The sequence below is a fragment of the Ipomoea triloba genome, chromosome 1 (assembly GCF_003576645.1).
Source record: "Ipomoea triloba cultivar NCNSP0323 chromosome 1, ASM357664v1".
Taxonomy (NCBI): domain Eukaryota; kingdom Viridiplantae; phylum Streptophyta; class Magnoliopsida; order Solanales; family Convolvulaceae; genus Ipomoea; species Ipomoea triloba.
Window position 1 is genome coordinate 12,310,611 of NC_044916.1, and position 21,690 is coordinate 12,332,300.

At 35.6% G+C, this 21,690-nt stretch overlaps 2 protein-coding genes across 2 annotated transcripts; one reads left to right on the forward strand and one right to left on the reverse strand.

Annotated features, from left to right (window-relative positions):
• Positions 1-3,935: 3,935 nt before the first annotated feature.
• On the forward strand, positions 3,936-4,799 carry LOC116031515 (dof zinc finger protein DOF5.3). Its single transcript, XM_031273774.1, has one exon. It carries the CDS (start codon positions 3,936-3,938, stop codon positions 4,797-4,799), a length of 864 nt encoding a protein of 287 aa, XP_031129634.1.
• Positions 4,800-11,098: 6,299 nt separating this feature from the next.
• On the reverse strand, positions 11,099-12,754 carry LOC116021510 (E3 ubiquitin-protein ligase PUB23-like). Its single transcript, XM_031261945.1, has one exon. The coding sequence runs from the start codon at positions 12,678-12,680 to the stop codon at positions 11,439-11,441; it is 1,242 nt and encodes a 413-aa protein (XP_031117805.1). The 5' UTR covers positions 12,681-12,754; the 3' UTR covers positions 11,099-11,438.
• Positions 12,755-21,690: the final 8,936 nt, after the last annotated feature.

Genomic DNA, 21,690 nt, shown 5'->3' on the forward strand with positions numbered 1-21,690 from the left:
CTTGACCTCTCACCCTCAATGGTCTCAAAGGTGCTGAACATCTCCCGGTTTCAACACAAACGCCTGGTTGCACTGGTGTCGATGAACAACTCACGCAGGTTAGAGCTCACCAGGTTCACCTCCGTGACCATAGCCGAAAGGCTGATCTTGGCCACCTTTTGGCTCACATCTCCAACCACGTTAGCCTTAGAACTCTTGTTCTTCTTCTTTTAAGCCTTGCATTCAGAAAACTTGTGGCCAGGCTTGCCACAATTGTAGCATTTACCTTAGAACTTGCCCTTAGCCTAGCTTTTGCTTGCCCTTTTTGGCCTTCTCGGAGCTTTGACCATGCTCCACCATGTTGGCCTTAGCGCCACCTACGATAGATCCTTTCCCATGTTCATGTTCCCATCCTCAACTTTGAGTCGCTGGATTAGGTCCTCCAGGCTCATCTCCTTCCGCTTGTGCTTCAGGTAGTTCTTGAAGTCCTTCCATCCTAGAGGTAGCAAGTGGATCATGGATGCCACTTGGAAGGCTTCACTTATCACCATGCCCTCGTCACGGATTTCGTCGAAGATCAATTGCAAATCCTCAACCTGACTTAGCACAATCTTTGAATCAATCATTTTAAAGTTGAGGAACCAGCAAATAACAAATTTCTTTGCCTCGGCATTCTCACTTTTGTACTTGTGATCCAAAGCTTCCCACAGCACCTTTGTTGTGACAATTTTACGATAAACATCGTAAAGGGAGTTGCACAGCCCATTCAGGATGTAGTTGCGACAAAGGAAGTCTGAGTCCTTCCTATACCCAAATGCCATCACAGATTGAGGGTCTTGTTGCTTCAACTCAAGAACCCTCTCGCTCAAGAACCGTGAAAAGCTGAGAGTTGCAAGGTAAAACAACATCTTTTGCTGTCACCTCTTAAAGTACGATCCTGTAAACGTATCTGGCTTTTCGACCGAACCACTTGGTACCAGGTTACCTTCATCGTGGGGATATACCCCTCAGAGTTAACACCGCCTTATGAACCAACGTTCACTGGTGCCTAGGAATGTCCAACGTTGTTGCCGTACCCACCGTTGTTGTTCTCAACAACATTAACATTCTTGTCCCTAATGTTGGCTACTAGCAGCATGGGATTCTCCATTTCTTTCAAGAAATTCGAGAGACAAGAAAAAGGAAATAAGGTTTTAAGATTGTAGGATTATATTCTAAAAAATCCCAAGAAAATGGAGAAAATATACAAAATCCACGAAAGGTAAATAAATAGGAAATTAACCTACGAAAGGTTTAAGATAAACTTGGAAGCAGAAGGGGACGAAGATAATGATGATCTGTTGCTCAACTTGGAATTATATATAGTGGAGGAGAGGGTTAAATAACATTAATCATGGCATACAATTCAATAAGCCATAATAAGGCCATTATATAAATAGTGATAGTGATGCAAATCCACTTTCCCAGCCAAAGTGGGACAAAGCTACATAAGCTTTAATTTTCCTCACCCAAAATTCCATCTCAAATGGGTCTACTTTGAGAACCAATTTCTTATTCTCCCATTATCCATTTTAAACGTACAATATATCGATCTCTTCGTCTAACTACGAATTGAAGAACCCGAATCCACATTGACCCGACACAAATTGGATGTGGACCCCATTTATATTTGTACCACAAAATGACCACTTAAAATGTCATTTTAGTGCTATTTTTTCAACAATTTCTTGTTAGCGATTTTAATCGCTATAAGATGGTTAACTCAGGGCATGTCATAGAACAATTGGATGAGATACAACATATCTTAGCTTGGCTGTATTAAAGAACACAATATGGTTTTGGATGACAATTTTGTGATTGCATATGTATCATTAACAAACTGCCACCTTCATGGAAAGACACACAACACTCCTTAAAACATAAAAAGGAGGCCAAAATTGACGTTGGAGCAATTGGGTGTCCATATTCAGATTGAAGAAGGCATTCAATTGCATGATAGTGTCATTGAGAATGGTGTTCAACTCACGGTGGTTCTAGTTTCTACCCTTTATTATATTGTAGAAGGTAAAAAAATGGAAGTATGGAACTAAGTTTAAAAGAGAAAGACTCAGGGAAAATTTAAAACTTCCATCGGCAATAAGAAGCAAAATGGTGGTAAAACCATTTCTTGTTGGGTTTGTGATAATCCCCACTTTAAAAAGGAATGTAAAGTTTTAAAGGCCAAAAAGACTCAAGTTCATCAAGGCCAAAGTAGTGGCCAAGTGACCCAATGTACAAATGAAATTTATGCAATAAAATAAGCTACAAGGTGATGAGTCTTGGTGGATAGGCATCTCTTCAAGTCATTTAAGAATCAACCACGGATGGTCGATCGGTAGGCCAACACCACCGGAAAATAGATTTAAGTGTTTGGTACGAAATTAGAGCAGCGTTTCGGCCCTATTTGTATTATGAATTGCTTAGCCTTTCTCAAGGCCTTAGACCTCTATTTATACAAGTTATGAGGGATTTCTCCCTTTGGTAACCATAAACTACCATATACAAATTAGGGTTTCTTTCATTATTACATTTGGATACTTTCTTAATCTATTTCGACAATCTTTCCATATCTTCCGCACGATTCCCGCACCCAACCGCCTTTGCCTTTAGGAAACCTTCTAAAAACGCCCTTAGGAAACTTCGCGACCGCCCTTCACACACCGTCTTTTCTACCTCGCCCACGTCTTCTAGGTGGGTCGGACCGCCTTATCACCCGGGAACCCACCAAGCATAACCTTTTCAGTCTCAAACTCATCATTGAACGTGTTCCACAAAGTAGTCCATTGAATAACCTCATTAAACAAATCCGTGGCCGACTGACCAATCATCATCCGACCCTCGGCGTGCCACCGCCTTTCATTTCGAGTCCTTCAAGCTCACCCTCCTTCCTTCCACATCTCCTGCCTTTCCCATCGGTCGGCTCTTTCCTCATTTCCGAGCTTAAGTACCGAGCCTTAGCCCTTCCCCCATCAGACCTAGTTTGTACATGGGAAATGCAGGGAGAAAAACGTTATAAACATGACAAAAATTTGTGTGAGATTGTCTCACAGATTTTTGTCCATGAGATGAGTCGGGTCAAGATAAAATGTACTAGTAATTCATATACTGAAAAATGTAATACTAACAAGTAATAAAATATTTATACGTATATGAGAAAGTGTAATACTTTTAAAGAAAAATATAATACTTTTACATATTTTGATTAAAAGTATTATATTTTCCCTTATAAGTAACAAGCACTTGCTAACATTACTTAGAAAAAATGTAATACCATTTTTCATCAAAAATATTACATTTTCTCTTATAAATAACAAACACTTAGCTTTATTTCTAATTAGTAGTATATTTTTCAGTATAAATATTACATTTTTATATTGAGCTGACCCGTATTACGAATCCGTAGAAAAGTCACACAAGTTTCACCCTATAAACATGCATGTAATTTGGAAAGAAGAGTTGATTTTCTCAGGATAAAATGCATATAAAAATTGAGAGTGTCTGCTGCTGAAGGGCTGAAGGCAGTTTGGTTGAGGTTCTCGAGGGGTTTGCTTCCTGTTTGAAACCAATCTCCTGGCGCCAACTGTAGTACAAACACCGACACATCGTATCAGCCTACGGAATAGGCAATAGCACCTCACCTCTATCTTTCCATCGTCGTCCTGAAGGGAACCACACCTTCATGTGCCTCTTCATACATTTCCAATGCCATATATTATATTATATATTCATTCTTTCTTGAATTGATTCACATAAATATAAATAAATAATTTGCGCAGCAGAGAAGTTTAATTTGATCTTGTGTACGAGTTTAGGTCATTGTTGGGGCGGGGAGATGTTCGAGAGGAAGAACATCTTCTTCTTCTTCTGGGAGCTTATGATTATTCTTGATGATAATATTTTCAAGGTTTCCTGTGATGATGGAGAGAGTAACGGCGACATGGAAGCCCAACGTTGAGATTTCTCCGACCTGTCCTCGTTGCGGTTCAATGAACACCAAATTCTGTTACTACAACAATTACAGTTTGACCCAACCTAGGTACTTCTGCAAAGGCTGTCGGAGGTACTGGACCAAAGGGGGTTCTCTCCGCAACGTTCCCGTCGGCGGCGGCTGCCGGAAGACCCGGAGAGCCAAATCCTCGTCTATTCGCGTTGTCTCCAATCATCGCCGAGGAGGGGTGTTTGGGATCTCCGCCGCCGACAACAATAATCCCGCCGGATCCACTACTAGTCCCGCCTCCGCCGCCGCCGGGACTAATGGCCCCGCCCCCAACATTGATCTCGCCGCCGTTTATGCGAACTTCATGAATCCTAATCCTAATCCTCAACCTCAACCCGCCCACATCCCGGAAACTACACTGGCAAATAATGATGATGGCGGCGGCGGTGGCGCAGGTCCATCGTTTGAATTTTCCGGCTATCCAGCCATGTTGAACGTGGATTATTTCGTCCCCGAAGCCGCCATGGCTCCTCAAGACGGCGGCTTCGTCGTCGACGAATTTGGAAACAATAATAATTCCGCGGCAGCGCTGTTTCAGGAACAATTCTGCGGCGAATCGTTGCCCCCAATGCTCCCTCCTCATGAAGAGTTAACAGCCTCGGAAGGGTGGCCCACCCACAATTCCGACATGAATATGAATATGAATATGATGTTTCCATTGCATCACACAATAAGTGCTCACCATCATGAACCAGAGCTACAAGGTTGTCCTAACCATCACACCACTTCAAGTGCAAGTCTTTTCAGCATCCCCACCACTTATGATTCCATTTTCCGGCCTTAATTCAAAGGTTTGCTTTGCTCTTTTATATTGTTATATACAGTATACTTTCAAGTACATGAATTTTTCTATGGTGCCATACTGTATTATTGATATTTGTACTAATATACAGTACTTTACACAACTAAATATGATATATCTAATTGTGCCGAGTACTATTAGTACTCATGTCATCAATTGGTATCATAGAAAATTCTATAAATGTAATCATGCATATATATGTGAGTATACCTACATATATACTTATGTATAGAATGAAAAGCTTCTGTGAATTGAAGTTATCATCATCTCTAAACTACTTTCTTATTCATATTAAATAAAGTAATGCTTGGGGGCTTAGTATATATAGTACACCCATATATTTACCTAGCTAGTAACACTTTTTTTATTTTTAAACCTTAATAAAATCACATCATTATTTTTGCATTAACATAACCTAAAAGTTTAAATGTCAAAATTAATTGTATGAGTATTATCATATATGCAGTCCCTCATATTTCAATTCGCAATTACCGGGGGGGGGGAGGGAGGGGGTGTGAATAAAATTTTGAATATTACTGAACAAAAAAGTTCATTCATGCTTGTATATGTTGCACTGGTGTAGTGATAGTAGCATTCATGCTTGGGAGCAACAAACTAAGTTAGTCGGATAGTTTTAAATCTGACTCATTGTACCAGTTGTCTATTAATATTTTTACTTTGAGCCGGTCAGCTATGAATAATCTAGGCATGTTATTTTTTTAACCGTTAGGATCATAAAATGAGCTTCACCTAATGTGTACTGGGTAGTGGAGTTGTTATACCATTGACCAGAGTCCACATTGCAAGGTGAACTCTGGTCCTAAACTATGTATTTTTAGTATTTGAATTGTGAACTTCTAGAGTTATAGAATATAAATTGTGTTTCTAAGTCAAAACATATAAATTGTGTATGTTAACATTGTGTGTTCGAAGTATACAAGTTGTAAATTTTTAAAATGTAAATTATGAACATTTAATATATAAATTGTGAACATTCACATAGTTTGTTCGTAGAATATAAATTATAAATTTTTAAAAGATAGATTGTGAACATTTAAGAGGTAAATTGTGAACATTCAAAATTCGTCCGTGGACTTTTCAATAAATCAAAATGATTAGTAAAATTCATCTAGAATTAGAAAGGCAATTAAGATAGAGAGTTGGGATCTGAGACCAATAAATTTAGTACTTAATTGGTGAATCGCATGATCCTAGAAAACCTCATAGTCCAAGGAACCAGCATGCATACCCCAACAATCTTCAAAGATTGTGGATTATATTATTTAAATCTCTAGCTCAAAAATATTATTTCATTTATAAAATATTATATTTACATAGAAGAGTAGAAGACTGGTCATTGTATAATATAAATAAATAAAAATTTATGGACACGTATATTGACCCATCCACGATGTATGCATACATGAGACTAGAACTCAAAATATATCTTTTGAAACTTGACATTTTATATAAAGTTACAACTTATATTGTTTAACGTATAGTGGTACTTTTTAATTTAAAAAATTAAGCAATAAGGCACAACTTCAGCCAATTCGTGTGACGAGTAGTATTATTTACAGTTTACAAGGTGAGCATACATTCAAACTACCCATTGTATCGCCAAGGACCTTTTAGTCCAGTGGCATCAAACCCTTTCCTTTATATGGGAGGTGGTGGGTGGAGACAATATTACCTCTTGTGCTTCAATAGGTTGAGAAAGTAGTTATGAACAGATATTGCATTGTAACCATTGTATCAACTTATGCAAATTAAATATGCTAACTATTATGTATTGTAATAACACTTTTATTACCATTTCAAATGAGTAGTCATGGAATTGAACTCTTATATACTATTTTATAAAGAATTATGAGTATTTTTTTTTATTTAAAGTGAAGATAAATCCTGAATTTTTCAAGTAATTTGAGGTTCCCGCCATCTTGGGTCTTCATTAATCCGCGTATATATGCAAACATAAATTGAAAATATATTTTCTGTATATGGAAGGTTCCTTGCAGTAGTCTAGTACGTCATTTGAACTTCAACTCCTGCAAGCTAATTATTCTTTCAGCCTTCAAAATATTTAATTTGAATTATAATTATTATATTGTATGGAGCAAGTTGATTAGTGTGAACGGCATGACTAAATAGGAGAGAGAGGAGGGAGAAAGAAAAGGAAAAAAAAAAAATGAAGAGATCTGACGCACTAACGCTGCAGACAAAAAAAAAAAAAAAACGCAAATTGCACGTGTCCGCATGGACGTTGAATGTTGGCTGCACAAAAAGAAGTAGCTTTCTGTCATCTATCTCTCATTTGGGATCAAAAAAAAATTTCTTGCAAGAAAAAATCACCTTAAAAATCATTGTCCACGTCAACAAAAAATCATCTATGTTTTTTTCTGACAAAAACCATTGATGTAGTTGCTATTAAGACTCTAGTATTAGTCTCCTAGTATAGTTCGTCCTCTGTATATTGATCCCTTGTATATTTGTATCTTTCCACCACTGTATTTTATCATTAATTGAAGTTAATACAATTAACTACAATGATCTAAACTCATCTGGTATCTCAGTTTAGCCTACCGTTTGATCCTAATTATGGCTAATTTGTCTAGCAATATAATGTTTCCTCACAACGCACTGCTACTCACGTTCCCAATTCTGTGTCTTCTCTTGCTCTGGTAACAACCTCGCCCAGTCATGAGTCGGCTCACCACTTCGTCTCCATCAAATTGACATACAGGAATTACCTGTTTTGGCGTACGCAAATGCTCCCGTTTGGGTTGTGAAAGACCGCGTCACCAAGGTGGAGTTGCTTAGGGGTCCTAGTTCGGGTGGCTTTTACTCGTTACGTGTTCCTGGTCGGTCTCCTATTACACTCTTGTCAGCTCGAGCGTCTTCCAATGTCTGGCACAATCGCTTAGGGCACCCTCATTATGGTATACTCAATAAGATTCTACTAGAATGTTCGGTTAGCAAGTTAGATCATAGTTTGCTTTCTTTATGTTCGTCTTGTCAAATGGGGAAATCATCCTGTTTTTCTTTACCTAGAGTTGAGTCTGCTAGTCAAATGTACTTAATCTTGTTTTTACAGACATTTGGGGCTCCGCTCCAGTTATTTCCACAACTAGTTATCGTTATTTTGTGTTATTTGTTATTGATTTTTCTCGTTATTCTTGGATTATTTATACTTTGCATCTTAAGTCTAATGTTTATAATGCGCTTGATCGTTTTCGCTCTATGGTTGAACGTTTGTTTTCTCACACTATTAGGGGGTGAATATAGAAATTTCATGTTGTTTTCTCTTCTTTGGGCATTGTTCACTGCTAGTCTTGTGCGTATACGCATGAACATAATGGCCGTGTTGAACAATGTCACTGTCACATAGTCAAGACTGGTTTGGCATTATTGCTCAAGGTTCTGTTCATTTTAAATACTGGGACTTTGCCTTTGAGACAGCTGTCTTTCTGATTAATCGCTTGCTTTCTTCTATCTTAGCATTTGTTAGTCCTCACTTGAAATTGTTTTAGTCACCTCCTTCATATTCCTTTCTTCATGTGTTCAGATGTTTGGGCTATCTATATCTTCGTCCATACAATAAGCATAAATGTACTATAGTTCTAGTCCCTGTGTCTTTCTAGGTTACCTAGAGTCTTTTCGTGGTTATCGGTGCATTGACTAGGCCACAGGGAAAGTGTATATCTGTCGGCATGTGCATTTTGATGAGCATGTTTATCCTTTTTTGGGGTCTTCTTCTTCTGTGCAGGTAGCTAGCCATGGCGCTGATCCTCCTTGGGGGGTTGATCCTGTTGTTCATGTGGGTGATCCTCTTCCTAATGCTACATCTGTGAGTCATGATGATCTAGCTGGGATTCTTGCTGTTGAGCCGGTCAGTGAGTCTTCTCGGCGTCTTACTTGGGTGCCTAGGAGGCGTGCGTCATCGATAGGTCTTATGCATCGTACTCATCCTATGGTGTTACGCCATATGTCACGGGCTGCTAGAGTTGAGCCACGGGCTTTGGTGGTTTTGACTACTTCTGCTGATCCCCTCTTGTTACACGGAGGCGGTTCATTTTTCTGAGTGCTGAGTGGCGTATTGCGATGGATGAGGAGTTTAATGCCTTGCTGGCTAATCATACATGACGACTAGTTCCTGTTGCTCCTGGAATGAACTAAGGGCTTTAATCAAGTAGCCAGAGAAGATTTCTTTGACACCTACAGTCCGGTTGTCAAACCTACTACATTACGACTTTTACTTTCTATTGCATTGTCTTGTGGTTGGGTTAAACTGGCGGAGACTGTCTACATGCGGCAACCACCTGGTTATTTTGATCAATCTTGTCCTAATTATGTGTGCTTATTACAACGTTCCTTGTATGGATTAAAGCAGGCACCACGGGCGTGGTTCACACGGTTCCATGACTTTTTGGTTTCTGTCAGTTTTAAATCCTCAAAAATAGATGTTTCCATTTTCTATTATACTATTGCAGGGTCGCAGGTGTTTCTATAATTCTATTGGTGTATGTTGACGATATCCTTATAATGGGTAATGATGACAAGTTGATCTCTGTGTTGTTGCAACGTTTGTCGTCTGTGTTTAAGATTCGTGATTTGGGTTCGCCTAATTTCTTTTTAGCATTGAGACGGTGCCTATTGATGGTGGTTTGATTTTATCTCAGCACAGGTATATGGGAGGTATTCTGAAGAGGGCAGGTATGACTAATGTAAGTCTCTTATAATGCTAGTTTCTGTTTCACGCTCAGTTGATTTTTCTAATGAGCCGTTTGATAATCCTACTCTTTATCGAAGTATTGCTGGTTAGTTGCAGTATTTAACTGTTACTCGGTCTAACCTGTCATATGCGTAAACTCTGTTAGCATATGCATTCGCCTAGTGTGGGGCCATTAGGCTTGCTTAAGCATGTTTTGCGGTATGTTAAGGGCACAATTTATCTTGGTCTGCGTCTCTGTCCTTTGGATTCGAGTGATATACATGCCTTTTTAGACTTTGACTGGGCTGGTGATCCTGCGGATAGACAGTCTACGAGTGGCTTTGAGGTGTTCTTGGGCCGTAATCTTATTTCGTGGTGTGCAGGAAACAGCGAACAATTGCACATTCGTCTACAGAGGCTGAGTATAAGGCTCTTGCAGATGTTTTGAGTGAGGTTACGTGGCTTGTCTCCTTGTTGCGTGAGCTTGGTCTCTCACCTACTAGCTCCCCGATGTTGTGGTGTGACAATCTAGGGGCTACTTACCTTTGTGTTAATCCGATTTTTCATGCTCGGACCAAACATGTCGAGGTGAACTACCATTTTGTGCAGGATAAGGTGGATTCTAGTGATCTACAAGTTAATTTCATCTCCACGAAGAATTAACTTGCGGAAATTTTTACTAAACCACTTGCTTGTTGGGTCAGTTTTTCGTTTCTTCGTGACAAAGCTCAATATTTTATCTGTCCAACCTTAAATATAATTGTGCTTGAGGGGGTATATTAGGACTCTAGTATTAGTCTTCTAGTATAGTTCATCCTCTGTATATTTATCCCTTGTATATTGTATCTTTTCACCACTGTATTTTATCATTGATTCACCTTAATACAATTAACTACAATTCTCTGAACTCATCGTTGCCCTAAGGTATTATAATGATGGGTTTGTTTCAATGTTTCATCTTCTCTTCTAACTAAAAGTTTTAGGTAACACAAACTCGATCATCACCATTATTTACATGCACTCGTAATATCAAATTGAATGATATATTTCGACTCAACTAAAAGGTTGAATGAGTAGCAACACAAAAAATTTAATATTTTTGTATATTGATTGATGCTTAACAAATCAACTTCAACCAACTTTGCTTTAGATTGTGTTTATAACAAATTAAAGTATGTTAGGCATAGGCCGCCCTAAAATGCTAAGGTCAACATCATTTTACCACAATTATATACTGTCATAACTTAACTTTTGACATAATAGTAAATGTTTGATATGACAATAGATATTCGGAATAGGTTATGGATTTGAAGCCTCATGTGGTGGAGGTGGACAATCACTCTGACCTTCTTCTGTATATTATGGGGGAAGGAAATTATACATTTGGCTTCAAGATTCAATCAACTTCATCATATCTATGCACTAGATCAGATTTTGATATATATTATTATAACAAAAATAATGAACAATAGTTGTGTATATATTGAGAACTTAAATTTTGTTCAGGCTACAATTATTGTAATTTGTACTTGATGAAATTATACTTCTAGTATTGGCAAGAACATTATAGTTCAGTAGCATAAATTTTAAAATTTTTTTATAAAGAATCTCGAAATCAATTATACTCATAGATACTGCAAAATTTCTCATTGTTTTCTACACATGCATATTAGCAGCTGGGTTACTAAAGAGGGCTGGGAGCATTTCACTTGTCAAATTATCCCTTCCTATATAGATATAAATATATAATCACCTGTACATCTATTCAATTTGTCCAGTTAAGTAAAATCTTTCTATCCCAAACACCTAATAAGTTATCCCGATTTATCCTTCACTATCGTGTCCGGCTGAGGTATAAGACCCTTGCCACAAGGGAATTGAATTTCGCCTTTTGTGACAAGTGTTCGGCCCTAATTGACACCAATGGTGTCATGAATCAAATCCAATGGTATACAAGGAGAATTCTTCCATTCCTTAGCATGCAATTTGAGGATCTCAGCAGCTCTCTCCTTGTTCTTCCCAACCCCACAATCCACTTGTATCACCAAACACAGCTTCGCCCCAACTCCCAGCTGCAACATCTCTTGCACCACGCTGGGAGTAGCAGAGAACTTGGATATGGAATACAATATCCTCAGACCTCTCTCATTCGCCACTTGAGAAACCCTCAGGAGTTTCCTGGACACCACCGCCAGCCCTGCCGCGTGCTGGAGCAGCTCCGCCCGCCCCTCTGCGCACCGGCACAGCTGCTCCAGCACGCTCAGGGCCCACTCGCAATACCGCTTCTCGTTCGTGTCCAGCAGGAGCTCGATCAGCACGGTGGCCGCCCCGGCCTCGGCCGCCTTGATCCGGTTCCTCCCGCTCTGGCACACGTTGGCCAGGAGGTGCAGCGCGGATTTGGAGGCCTTGCGGGAGAAATTGTCCCTCAAGATCTGGACAACTTGGTGGAAAAACGAGGGGTTTAAGGTTGTCGTGAGGTGAAATAACAATGGGTTCGTGGTGGCTTCCAGGGTTGATTTGAGGAGCATCACTGCGTAGGCTCGGGACTCGTAGCTCCCGCGTTGCATTACGCGCGTTAAGGACTCGATGAACTGCGCGTCGTGTCCTAAGATGGATTTCAGACCGTCTTCGGATAATCCTAGGTTGTGGAGAATGTACAGGGCGTCATCGGTGGATGTTTCTTTGTTGTTGTCGGCGTTTGATGTTTTGATGATTCCGGCGAGGAATTCCGCCACGCCGGCGTTCTCCATGCAGCGTTTATTCGCCGCGTTTTCCGACGCGATGGACCTTAGGGTTTGCAGACACTCAGCCTGCGTTTCCGGCGCCGACTTGGCTTGCCGGAGGAGCTTTAGGATGTGGGACTTCGTCACCGGAGGCTTGGGGGTGGGGAAGCGCTCGACGCCGTGGGAGGCGTGGAGAGTGCACCACGACTGGATGACTCGCCGGAGAGTGACGTTTGGGGTCAACAGCTCATCATCGGTGCCGGAAATGGCTTGCTTGGTCACCGGACATGTAGTATTCTTGCCGGAAAAGACCCATTTCTCGATGCTCTCACGGTCGTAGGTTATGCCGGTGGAGATCGTCACAGGGTCCTTCATGATCTCTAGAGAGATGGGGCAAAGAAAATAGGGTGGAACTTGAATTTCTTCCATTACTAGCTATACAATGGAGCTGAGAGATTGAGGAATAATCAATGAAAGTCGATCTTTGAATGAAAAATGAAGGGTGGAAGGTGAAGTTCGTTGAAGGAGTTGAAGAGATTGGTTTGGGTTTTATAGGTGGAAACAGATTTTCCCATTCCAAGTCAAAAACACGGAAAGTTGTCGGAGTTGAGGGGAGACTTTTCAAAATGGTATCAATTCTAAGAATTTAAATTTTTTAAAAAATAAGTTCAAAGCTAGAGTCAAAAGTAGGTTTTGTTAACTAAGTTGGCTAGCTATTACATTTGAGATGATATCACTCTATCTATTACATAATATCGTATTGGAATAAATAACAAATAAGTCATCCAACTATATACAAAATTATAATTAGATCATCTAACTTAAATAAACTGTAATTAGATTTTTGAACCATTCAAAATCATGCAATTGAACTAAACATGACATACTAACATGTTATCCCGGTTCCTATTGATGTAATAATTACCCCATTAAAAGATTAATTTTTAAAATTTTTAAATAAAATAAAATAAAATAAAAATCCAACATCGTCTTCGTCCTAGAGACAAAGGCACGTACTGTTTGGTTAATAATTAGCCTATCAATCAATTTTGACTTATTTGACCACTATTAGTTGTTTGACTTGGTTAAAAAAATCAATATAATCGTTTGCTTAATAAGCTTTTTGTAACCCCAAAATTCAAAAGACTACTCAAAGCAACTTTTTCAATTAGCTTTTTGAGAAAAAAAATTATATCAAACAGCTATTAGATAACAGCTAATTTACCAAATATCTTTCTACAATCAACTAATTCTATCAACTAATCATACCTTTTAACCCAATCAGCTGACAACCATTTACTAAACATGGCAAAAGATATTTCTTCATCTATTGCAAGAGATCAGATGAAGTTGGGGAATGGATTGCGGATTGTGGTTTTTTTTTTTTTTTTTGTATTTTATTTAGCATTATTTTAAAAAGAAAAAAAATTAATAGGGTAACAATTGTCATGTTAGCATTAGCTAAGAAAACATATCACTTTCGATTTAACTGTACGATTATATTTTGGATTGTTTAGAGAATTAATTCTAATTTTTTAATTAGATAGCCCAAGTATAATTTCATGTTATGTATAGTTCAATGATTTATTTGACCCTTATTTCTATATAATTTCAATGGCAAATTTGCAGGTCAATTTTCTTGAAACATGGTTAATTATATATAATCTTTACTGATTGAGTGATTGATAATTAATGAAAATACTAGTTACTATCACGTTAAATATACGATAAAAAAGTAAAAGTGAAATTATAAAATTAAAATAACTATTTTGAAAAGAGAGAGAGAGAGATCAGAGCAGCAAACGTATAAAGAAATCAGAAAAAAAAAATCAATATATAATCTATATGGAAAAACTATTAAACTCTGTTAGGTATTATTTAGCATATGGGTGTTTTAATAATTTCTTATGTTTCTTCTTTATAATCCTTTTTAGTTTTGGTATAATATTTGTCTTTAAAATTTTGGTGAGAACATTTATCTTTAAAATAGTAAACTTGATTTTAACAGATTCGTTAGCGTGGAAAACATGGAAGATGTACTACAATTGAAGAAGAAAAATTCAAGGAATGAGATTGTCAATTCATTGTTTTGTAGATGAAATAATGAAATTAGGCTATCCTCAATCTCCCTCTTTCTAATTTATGTGGCAAGAAAGAGTTTTTTTCTTTATTATTATTTAATATCATGTATCTTGTAATAAGTGAGAGAAATTGCTAAATTAGCAAGAGGAGAGAGAATGATATTATATCTTTTGTGTACTTTTTATCTTTTTTTATTTCCTATTATATTATTTAGTTATTATATTTATAATATAATATGAAAGTTGTACAACTTTTGAAAGTAAGAGAATATTGTATAAGATATTTGCAAATGATTATAAGTTTGAATCTCAAATTTAAGGGACTCACCGCTCGTTGTTCCCAAAAGGTTGAATCCCCAAGGACCCCCCCCCCCAAGCCCCGACCCGACAAAGCATCTAAGATGATGTAAATTATGATAACTCAGTTGAACACAGAGTTGAGCCCCTCACTTTGAGAGGTTGCTCCCACACTGCTGCTGTTGAGACTCGATCCCGGGTCATTATTCCCAAACTTCACCTTTATAACCAACTAAGTTGTAACTCATGCGGGCAAGGGCTCACGACTCATGTCTTGAGCACTGGTGGGGAAGACAAAATCGCGATTGTGTCTCAATTGACTTACGTACCCCTAAATAGTTATACAGTATTGCACAAAACAAGACAAAAGTCCACAACTATATAGGTATTAGTTCTATGCCAGCACACTTAGAATTTTTGACATTAAAAGCTCAAAATTCTTAAATGAAAGACGGGATTTTGTTAATAGGCAAGTAGTATATGCACGTCTAAGAAAATTAATTCCGCATACATGCAATGTCTATTTTCCTTTTTATTTATACTTACATGTATTATACAGTTTTGAATCTATAAATATTAATTATATGTAAATAATTTTAATCACTAAATTCGGTATGCAAAATGTTACAAATGTTGTCACACACTAGCATTTTTCTTAAGGCATTAAATACTATATAAAGAAACAAGTACCTAAGCTAATACGTTAAAACGTTGATTCAACACTGATGGATTTTTTAATATTATTTTTATTTTAATATTGTTTTTAAAGTGGTCTAATAACAAGTATGGTTGAAATATATTTCTTTACTGTACGTTGTGGCTGGCATGCTTGCTTTGGCTGCATTTATGGCGTCATGGCATGTGTTACACACTTTGACACTGCAATTTATATTCCTTTTACTTGCTATTTAATTCTTTTATTCACCAAAATATATTTTCGACTCCATAAATCCACCTCGAAGTCTATTTTTCTACGATTTTTACATTTCTGTACATAAAAAACATTCGTCACTATAAATTGATCAAAGTTCACAAATGACTTTCCAAATGACTAAACATTGATTGATCGATCATTTAAACTATGCGACAGGATATTTAATTTGATTGAATTGTACTTGGTTGATATTGTTTAATTTGTAAAGTTTAATTAGTAATCAAGTACAGTTGAAGAAATTTATTTTCGGCCTTTTTTCGTTGCATTTATAAAATGTATAACTTCATGGCATGTGTTACACACTTTGACGCTAAAAGAGGTTATTAACTTTAAATAAATGAATTAATACCATATGGGTCCTCCAAGTATAATGGTTTTGCCATGTTTAGTCCTAAACTTTCAAATTGATCACCCGTGATCCTTCGACTTTCAAATTGTTACCATTCGTAGTCTAGATTAACCATCCATAGTCCTTCAACTTTCAAAATTAACCAGTTGCAGTTCTCCTAGAAGGACCAATGGTGGTTAAATTTTGATAATTTAAGGACCAATGGTAGTTAACTTGGACCACATACATATGTGATTGTAACAATTTGAAAATCGAAAGATCAAGGGTGATCAATTTGAAAGATTAGAACTACACGTGACAAAATCACTATACTTGGAGGACCTCAGATGATATTAACTCTTAAATAAATTGTTCTAAAAAAATAAATAATAAATATTTGTTGACATATAAAAATAAATATTTACATACAACTCTATGTACATTTACATGCCTAAAAAAATTAGAACTCAAGATATAACTTGATAGTATAAATGCGAGCTGAGTAATTAATATTTCTTAGGTAATCTATTATCTTGTTTTACAATATTGCATACACTTGTGATAAAAAGGTGGAATCGCCCATCTCAAACACCCACACCTTCGATCGCTATATTCTTGCGATAGCGAAGGATCGAAGAGCGATAGCGAAACGGCCCGACATACAATATCACATACACTTGGTGAGAGAGCATATAGCCTAAGATTTTTTTTTTTTTTTTTTTGTCTCTCTATGTATGTATTACTTGTGCATTATTGTTGTTGTTGTTGTTGTTTTTCCTTACTCATCTCCTCGTCAATGGTAACTGTTGATCCAAGTTAGACACAATGGTTTAACTTAAAAATAATAAAAATATCATAATATATGATTTCAAACCCAAACAAGTGAACAACCACGACTTCTTAGATTTCTCTGAAAATGTCAAATTTAGCAACTTGATTGCGCGGTCGAAAGCCATACAAAGGTTTACATGATCAATAAAGTTGACGTACGTACACCTCATCTGAACCTTTCATTTAGGCAAGGTTTTGATTAATTGGTACGGTTTTGTAGTTTGTTGGTTTCTGCTTTCTGCTTTACGTTGGAATCATACATACGGTTTTGATTAGTTTATTTATTTTGTTTCATATGCAGATTTCGCACGTTACAAATTTGATAGGAAAAGTACCTCAGAAACATGTCAATTCTTAGGAGGAAGATTAGTATCCTGGTTCAACAAGAAACAAAACTCTATTGTCACAAGTACTGTCGAAGTTGAATACAACATCGCACCAGAGAGTTGCTGTGCGCAAATTCTATGGATGAAACAACAATTGAAAGACTATGTGATTAATTGGAAGGATGTTAGTATCGTCTTCTATGATAATACGAGTGCCATCGCAATTACTCAAAATCCAGTATTTTACTCAATGACAAAACACACTGACATCAGTCATTATTTCATATAGGATCATGTTGAGAAGAAGGATTTAAAGATCGATTATGTACCCACTGAAAATGAAATTGCGGATATTCTCACAAAACGTTACGTGAATTAAAATTCACAACTTTCAAACACAAGATGAGATTGATCGAAATGAGCTAATAAGTATCAAAAACTGTTCCATGAATTTTCTTTTTTCACAATGCATGTCTAAGCAAAATAAATTTCTTTTTTTACAATGCATGTCTAAGCAAAATAAATTCTTTTTGTATGCTACGTGACAATTTATTTTTGACCTGGTAGAGTATCTCGCATGTTGATCTATAATATTCAATTTCATATCTTTTCTATTCCCAATTGTTAAGCACAAGCTTATTAAATTTATGCTCTCCAAAATCGAGTGTGCTCATTCCTTCAATCTTTCTTGAGAAAAGTTTTTAGTAGAGCACATATTGCAGCATAAGAGCATCCTTAGCAGTGACTTTTTAAAAATTTTTGGAACAGTAATGCTGTGATGGATGAAAGAGAAACTAAGAAAGATAAGAAGTGAGTTTGTCCGCAAGAAGAGATTTTTGGAACAGTAAATGGGATCCACGGACTCCAAAGTTCAGTCGCGCACAAGCGCCCGCTGGGGACATCAAGCGCTTTTGAAATTTTTTTTTAATTTCTTTTTAAATAAGATTTATTTTATTTGTGCTCCTCCCTTATTTTCTCATTATTAATTACACTTAAAAAACTTCTCAAAAACTACAAACAAAAACTCCATTATTATGAATGCTCTGTCATTTCAATAAAATTAAATTCTACTAATTATGATGCTGGACTGCAGAATATTTGCCTCATTTAATGATCTAAAAAGATAGATTTCCTCAGAATCTGTGTATATTTTCCTTTGAAAATTATTTTCAAAATAATTCTCCATTCACAAGTATACTGGAATGGATTTATCACTGTTAATGTTTTTTTTTTTTTTTCAAGGTGACGGTTATTTCAGCTTTGAACTTGGTGCCATAGGCCTACAAATAGAAAGAAGTATGGCTATGTTTGATAAACTTAACTGAAAAGGTAACTGAAAGTTGAAAATTTATAAGTTAGTAGCTGAAATATGATAAGTTGTTATGTTTAAAGTGTTTGGTAAAATTAACTTTTTAATAAGCTGATATATATAAAAAGATTAAAAAGAACATCTTCATAAAATTTAAATAGTTTTAAATTTAAATAGATTTGTTTATATGTTAAAATATAAAATAATAAAATTAATATATTTTAATAAAATATAAAGTAAGAACATATATTTGAAATATATAAAGTAAAATAAAATATTTATAGTTCATAAAATTAGTGCATACAAAAATTAATGTTCAAACACACAAATGTCAAATTGAAATTACAAATATACAATCAAACATATTGAAGAGAAAATGCTAAAAAGATTTTAATTGAAAGGAGTAAAAGAAGATGTCATTTATTTAAAATAATAAGGATAAAGATGAAAAAAAATTAAGAAGCTACTAGCTTATTTTTGAAAAGCTATTTAAAGTCCAATAAACTCTTATTTTAAGTTACTAACTTATTTTTTAAAACATTATCAAACAAAACTTATAACTGATTAGTAACTTAAAATAAGTTATAAACTCCCAAATAAGCTCTGCCAAACAAAGCTTATGTGTTAAGTGATCTCGCATAATTACAAATTTCTTGAAAATACTAGTATACCCCCTCAAACCAAGATCTTCCTACAACCTTCCTAAGGGCAAAATAGACTGTTTCCTCCCCTATTTAAATGGTCAAACCCTTCTCGTTGTATTCCAAGCAAAAAGCAAACCCACATCCTCTCAAACTCTCTCTTGCTCTCTACTCGCCATGGCCGAATTTCCAAAGCCCTCTCTTACCCATCCTAAACCGCAATTTATATCGTGGACCAGAGTGCACAATGCGTATTAAAATGTTAGGAGAATGAGTTCTGTGTATTTTAGGTCATCGTTCTGTGCATTCTAAGCAATCATTCTGTGTATTCTAGGCAACCGTTCTGTGTATTCATGTCAATAAAACATGTTGTGATGTGTTTGTGCATTCGAATGTTTAGGAGGATGAGTTCTGTATATTTTGTGTCAATATTCTGTGTATTCATGTTATTAACACAGGTTGTGATGTGTTTGTACATTCGAATGTTAGGATGATGAGTTCTGTGTATTTTGTGTCAATATTTTGTGTATTATAGACAAACGTTCTGTGTATTCTAGGCAACCGTTCTGTGCATTCTAGACAAGGATTCTGTGTATTATAGACAATGAATTTCCTGGAGTCATTCGCGTCTGCGTCCACTAACATCGAAATGATGTCGTTTCGGATCAGGATCTACAGTGTACTGTGGACTCTAGTCTACGATATAACGATTGATCCTAAAGACTCACTTAAAACCAAACCTACTCTTAGAAATGGCTAACATTGGAGAACCCGAACCTCAAAATGAAGGAACCCAACCTTAATCTATCATAAATCTTGCTACATTAAGTGAAGAAGGTGAATACGGGAAGTATTCTCGATGCTCAAAGTTTTATTAGGAGCTTATAGTTTATTTTAAGTTACTAATAAGTTATAAGTTTTGTTTGGTAATGTTTCTAAAATAAGCTAGTAGCTTAAAATAAGAGTTTATTTGGAAAGCAGGTAGCTTTTAAACAATAAGCTAGTAGCTTCTTAACATTTTTCCATCTTTATCCTTATTATTTTTAATAAATAATATCTTTTAACTCTCCCAATTAAAATCCTTGTGGCATTTTGTCTTCAATATGTTTGATTGTAATTTCAATTTAACATTTGTGTGTTTGAACATTAATTTTGTATGAACTAATTTTATGAACAATAAATATTTTATTTTACTTTATATATTTTCAAATATATGTTCTTCCTTTATATTTTTTTAAAATACATTAGTTTCATTATTTTATATTTTAATATGTGAACAAACCTATTTAAATTTAAAATTATTTAAATTTTATGAAAATGTCCTTTTTAGTGTTTTTTACATTTATCAACTTATCAAAAAGTTAATTTTACCAAACACTTTTAAGCATAATAGCTAGCTTAACAATTCTTCAGATTTCGGCTACTAGCTTATAGCTTTTCAGCTTTCAGCTACCTTTTCAGCTAGGTTTGCCAAACATAGCCTATAGCTTATTTTAAGCTGCCAAATAAGCTATAAGTTCTATTTAGTAAAATATGAGAACTTAAAATAATAGCTTATTTTGAAATGTTAACCAAAATATCATTCAAAATAAGCCTGGCACCTTTTTCAAAATTTTTTTAATCTTTATTAATTTAAAAATGACATCTACAATTCATTAATCAAAATCGTAATATCTTAGTTTATCCTTTTATCTTTATATATTTATAAGCTAATTTAACAAATAATTTTACCAAACACTTTAATTTCAATTAGTTAGCTTATTAACTACTAACTTTTATCTTTCAGCTTTTCAGCTAGGCGTGCCAAATATAACCATAGTTGGCGTGCTTTCTTGAAGAAGGTTTGTGGTCACAATGAGCTTTCATTGGACCCAAATAAATCGACAACTTAATACTGATCAAGATTGATTATATTATAGTTTAGATTCGTTGCGTGTTAAATATGGTTTTAAATTATGGCAAAAACTTGTGTGAGACCGTCTCACCATGAGACGGGTCGGGTCGGGTCGGGTTGGGTCAAGATGCAGATGTAACACTTATATGCACAAATGTCATACTTATATGCTCAAATGTAATACTAATCAGAAATAAAATTTTTGTTACTTATTAGGGTAAATGTAATACTTTTAAAGGAAAATGTAATACTTTTACATTTCGATTTAAAAGTATTACATTTTTCCTCAAAAGTATTATATTTGCCCATATAAGTGAGAGACACTTGTCAACATTACTTATTATGAAAAATGTATTACTTTTTCTCTTATAAGTAACAAAAATTGTATTTTTGATTAGTGTTATATTTGAGCATATAAGTGTGAGATTTGCACATATAAGTACGACATTTGCATGGTGCTTTGACCCGACACCCGACCCGTCTCACGAATAAGGATCCGTGAGAGGGTCTTACACAAGTGTGACCCTTAAATTATATATATTGTCGACTTCTCAATAATGCCGTTGTTTTTATTTTATTTTTGGTTTGTTTAAAAACAAAAAACAATATGGACATTTTTATGCATATTATTTTTTTCATTCTGTTTCAAATTTAATTTATATGACCAAAATGTTCTCGTTCTATCTATATTTTAAAAAAAAATACTAGGAAATATTTAATTTAGGTTTACGCTCCTAAAAATAAGTATCTAGCAACATATTTCATAATTTTAAAAATGTAAAAATATATTTAATTATA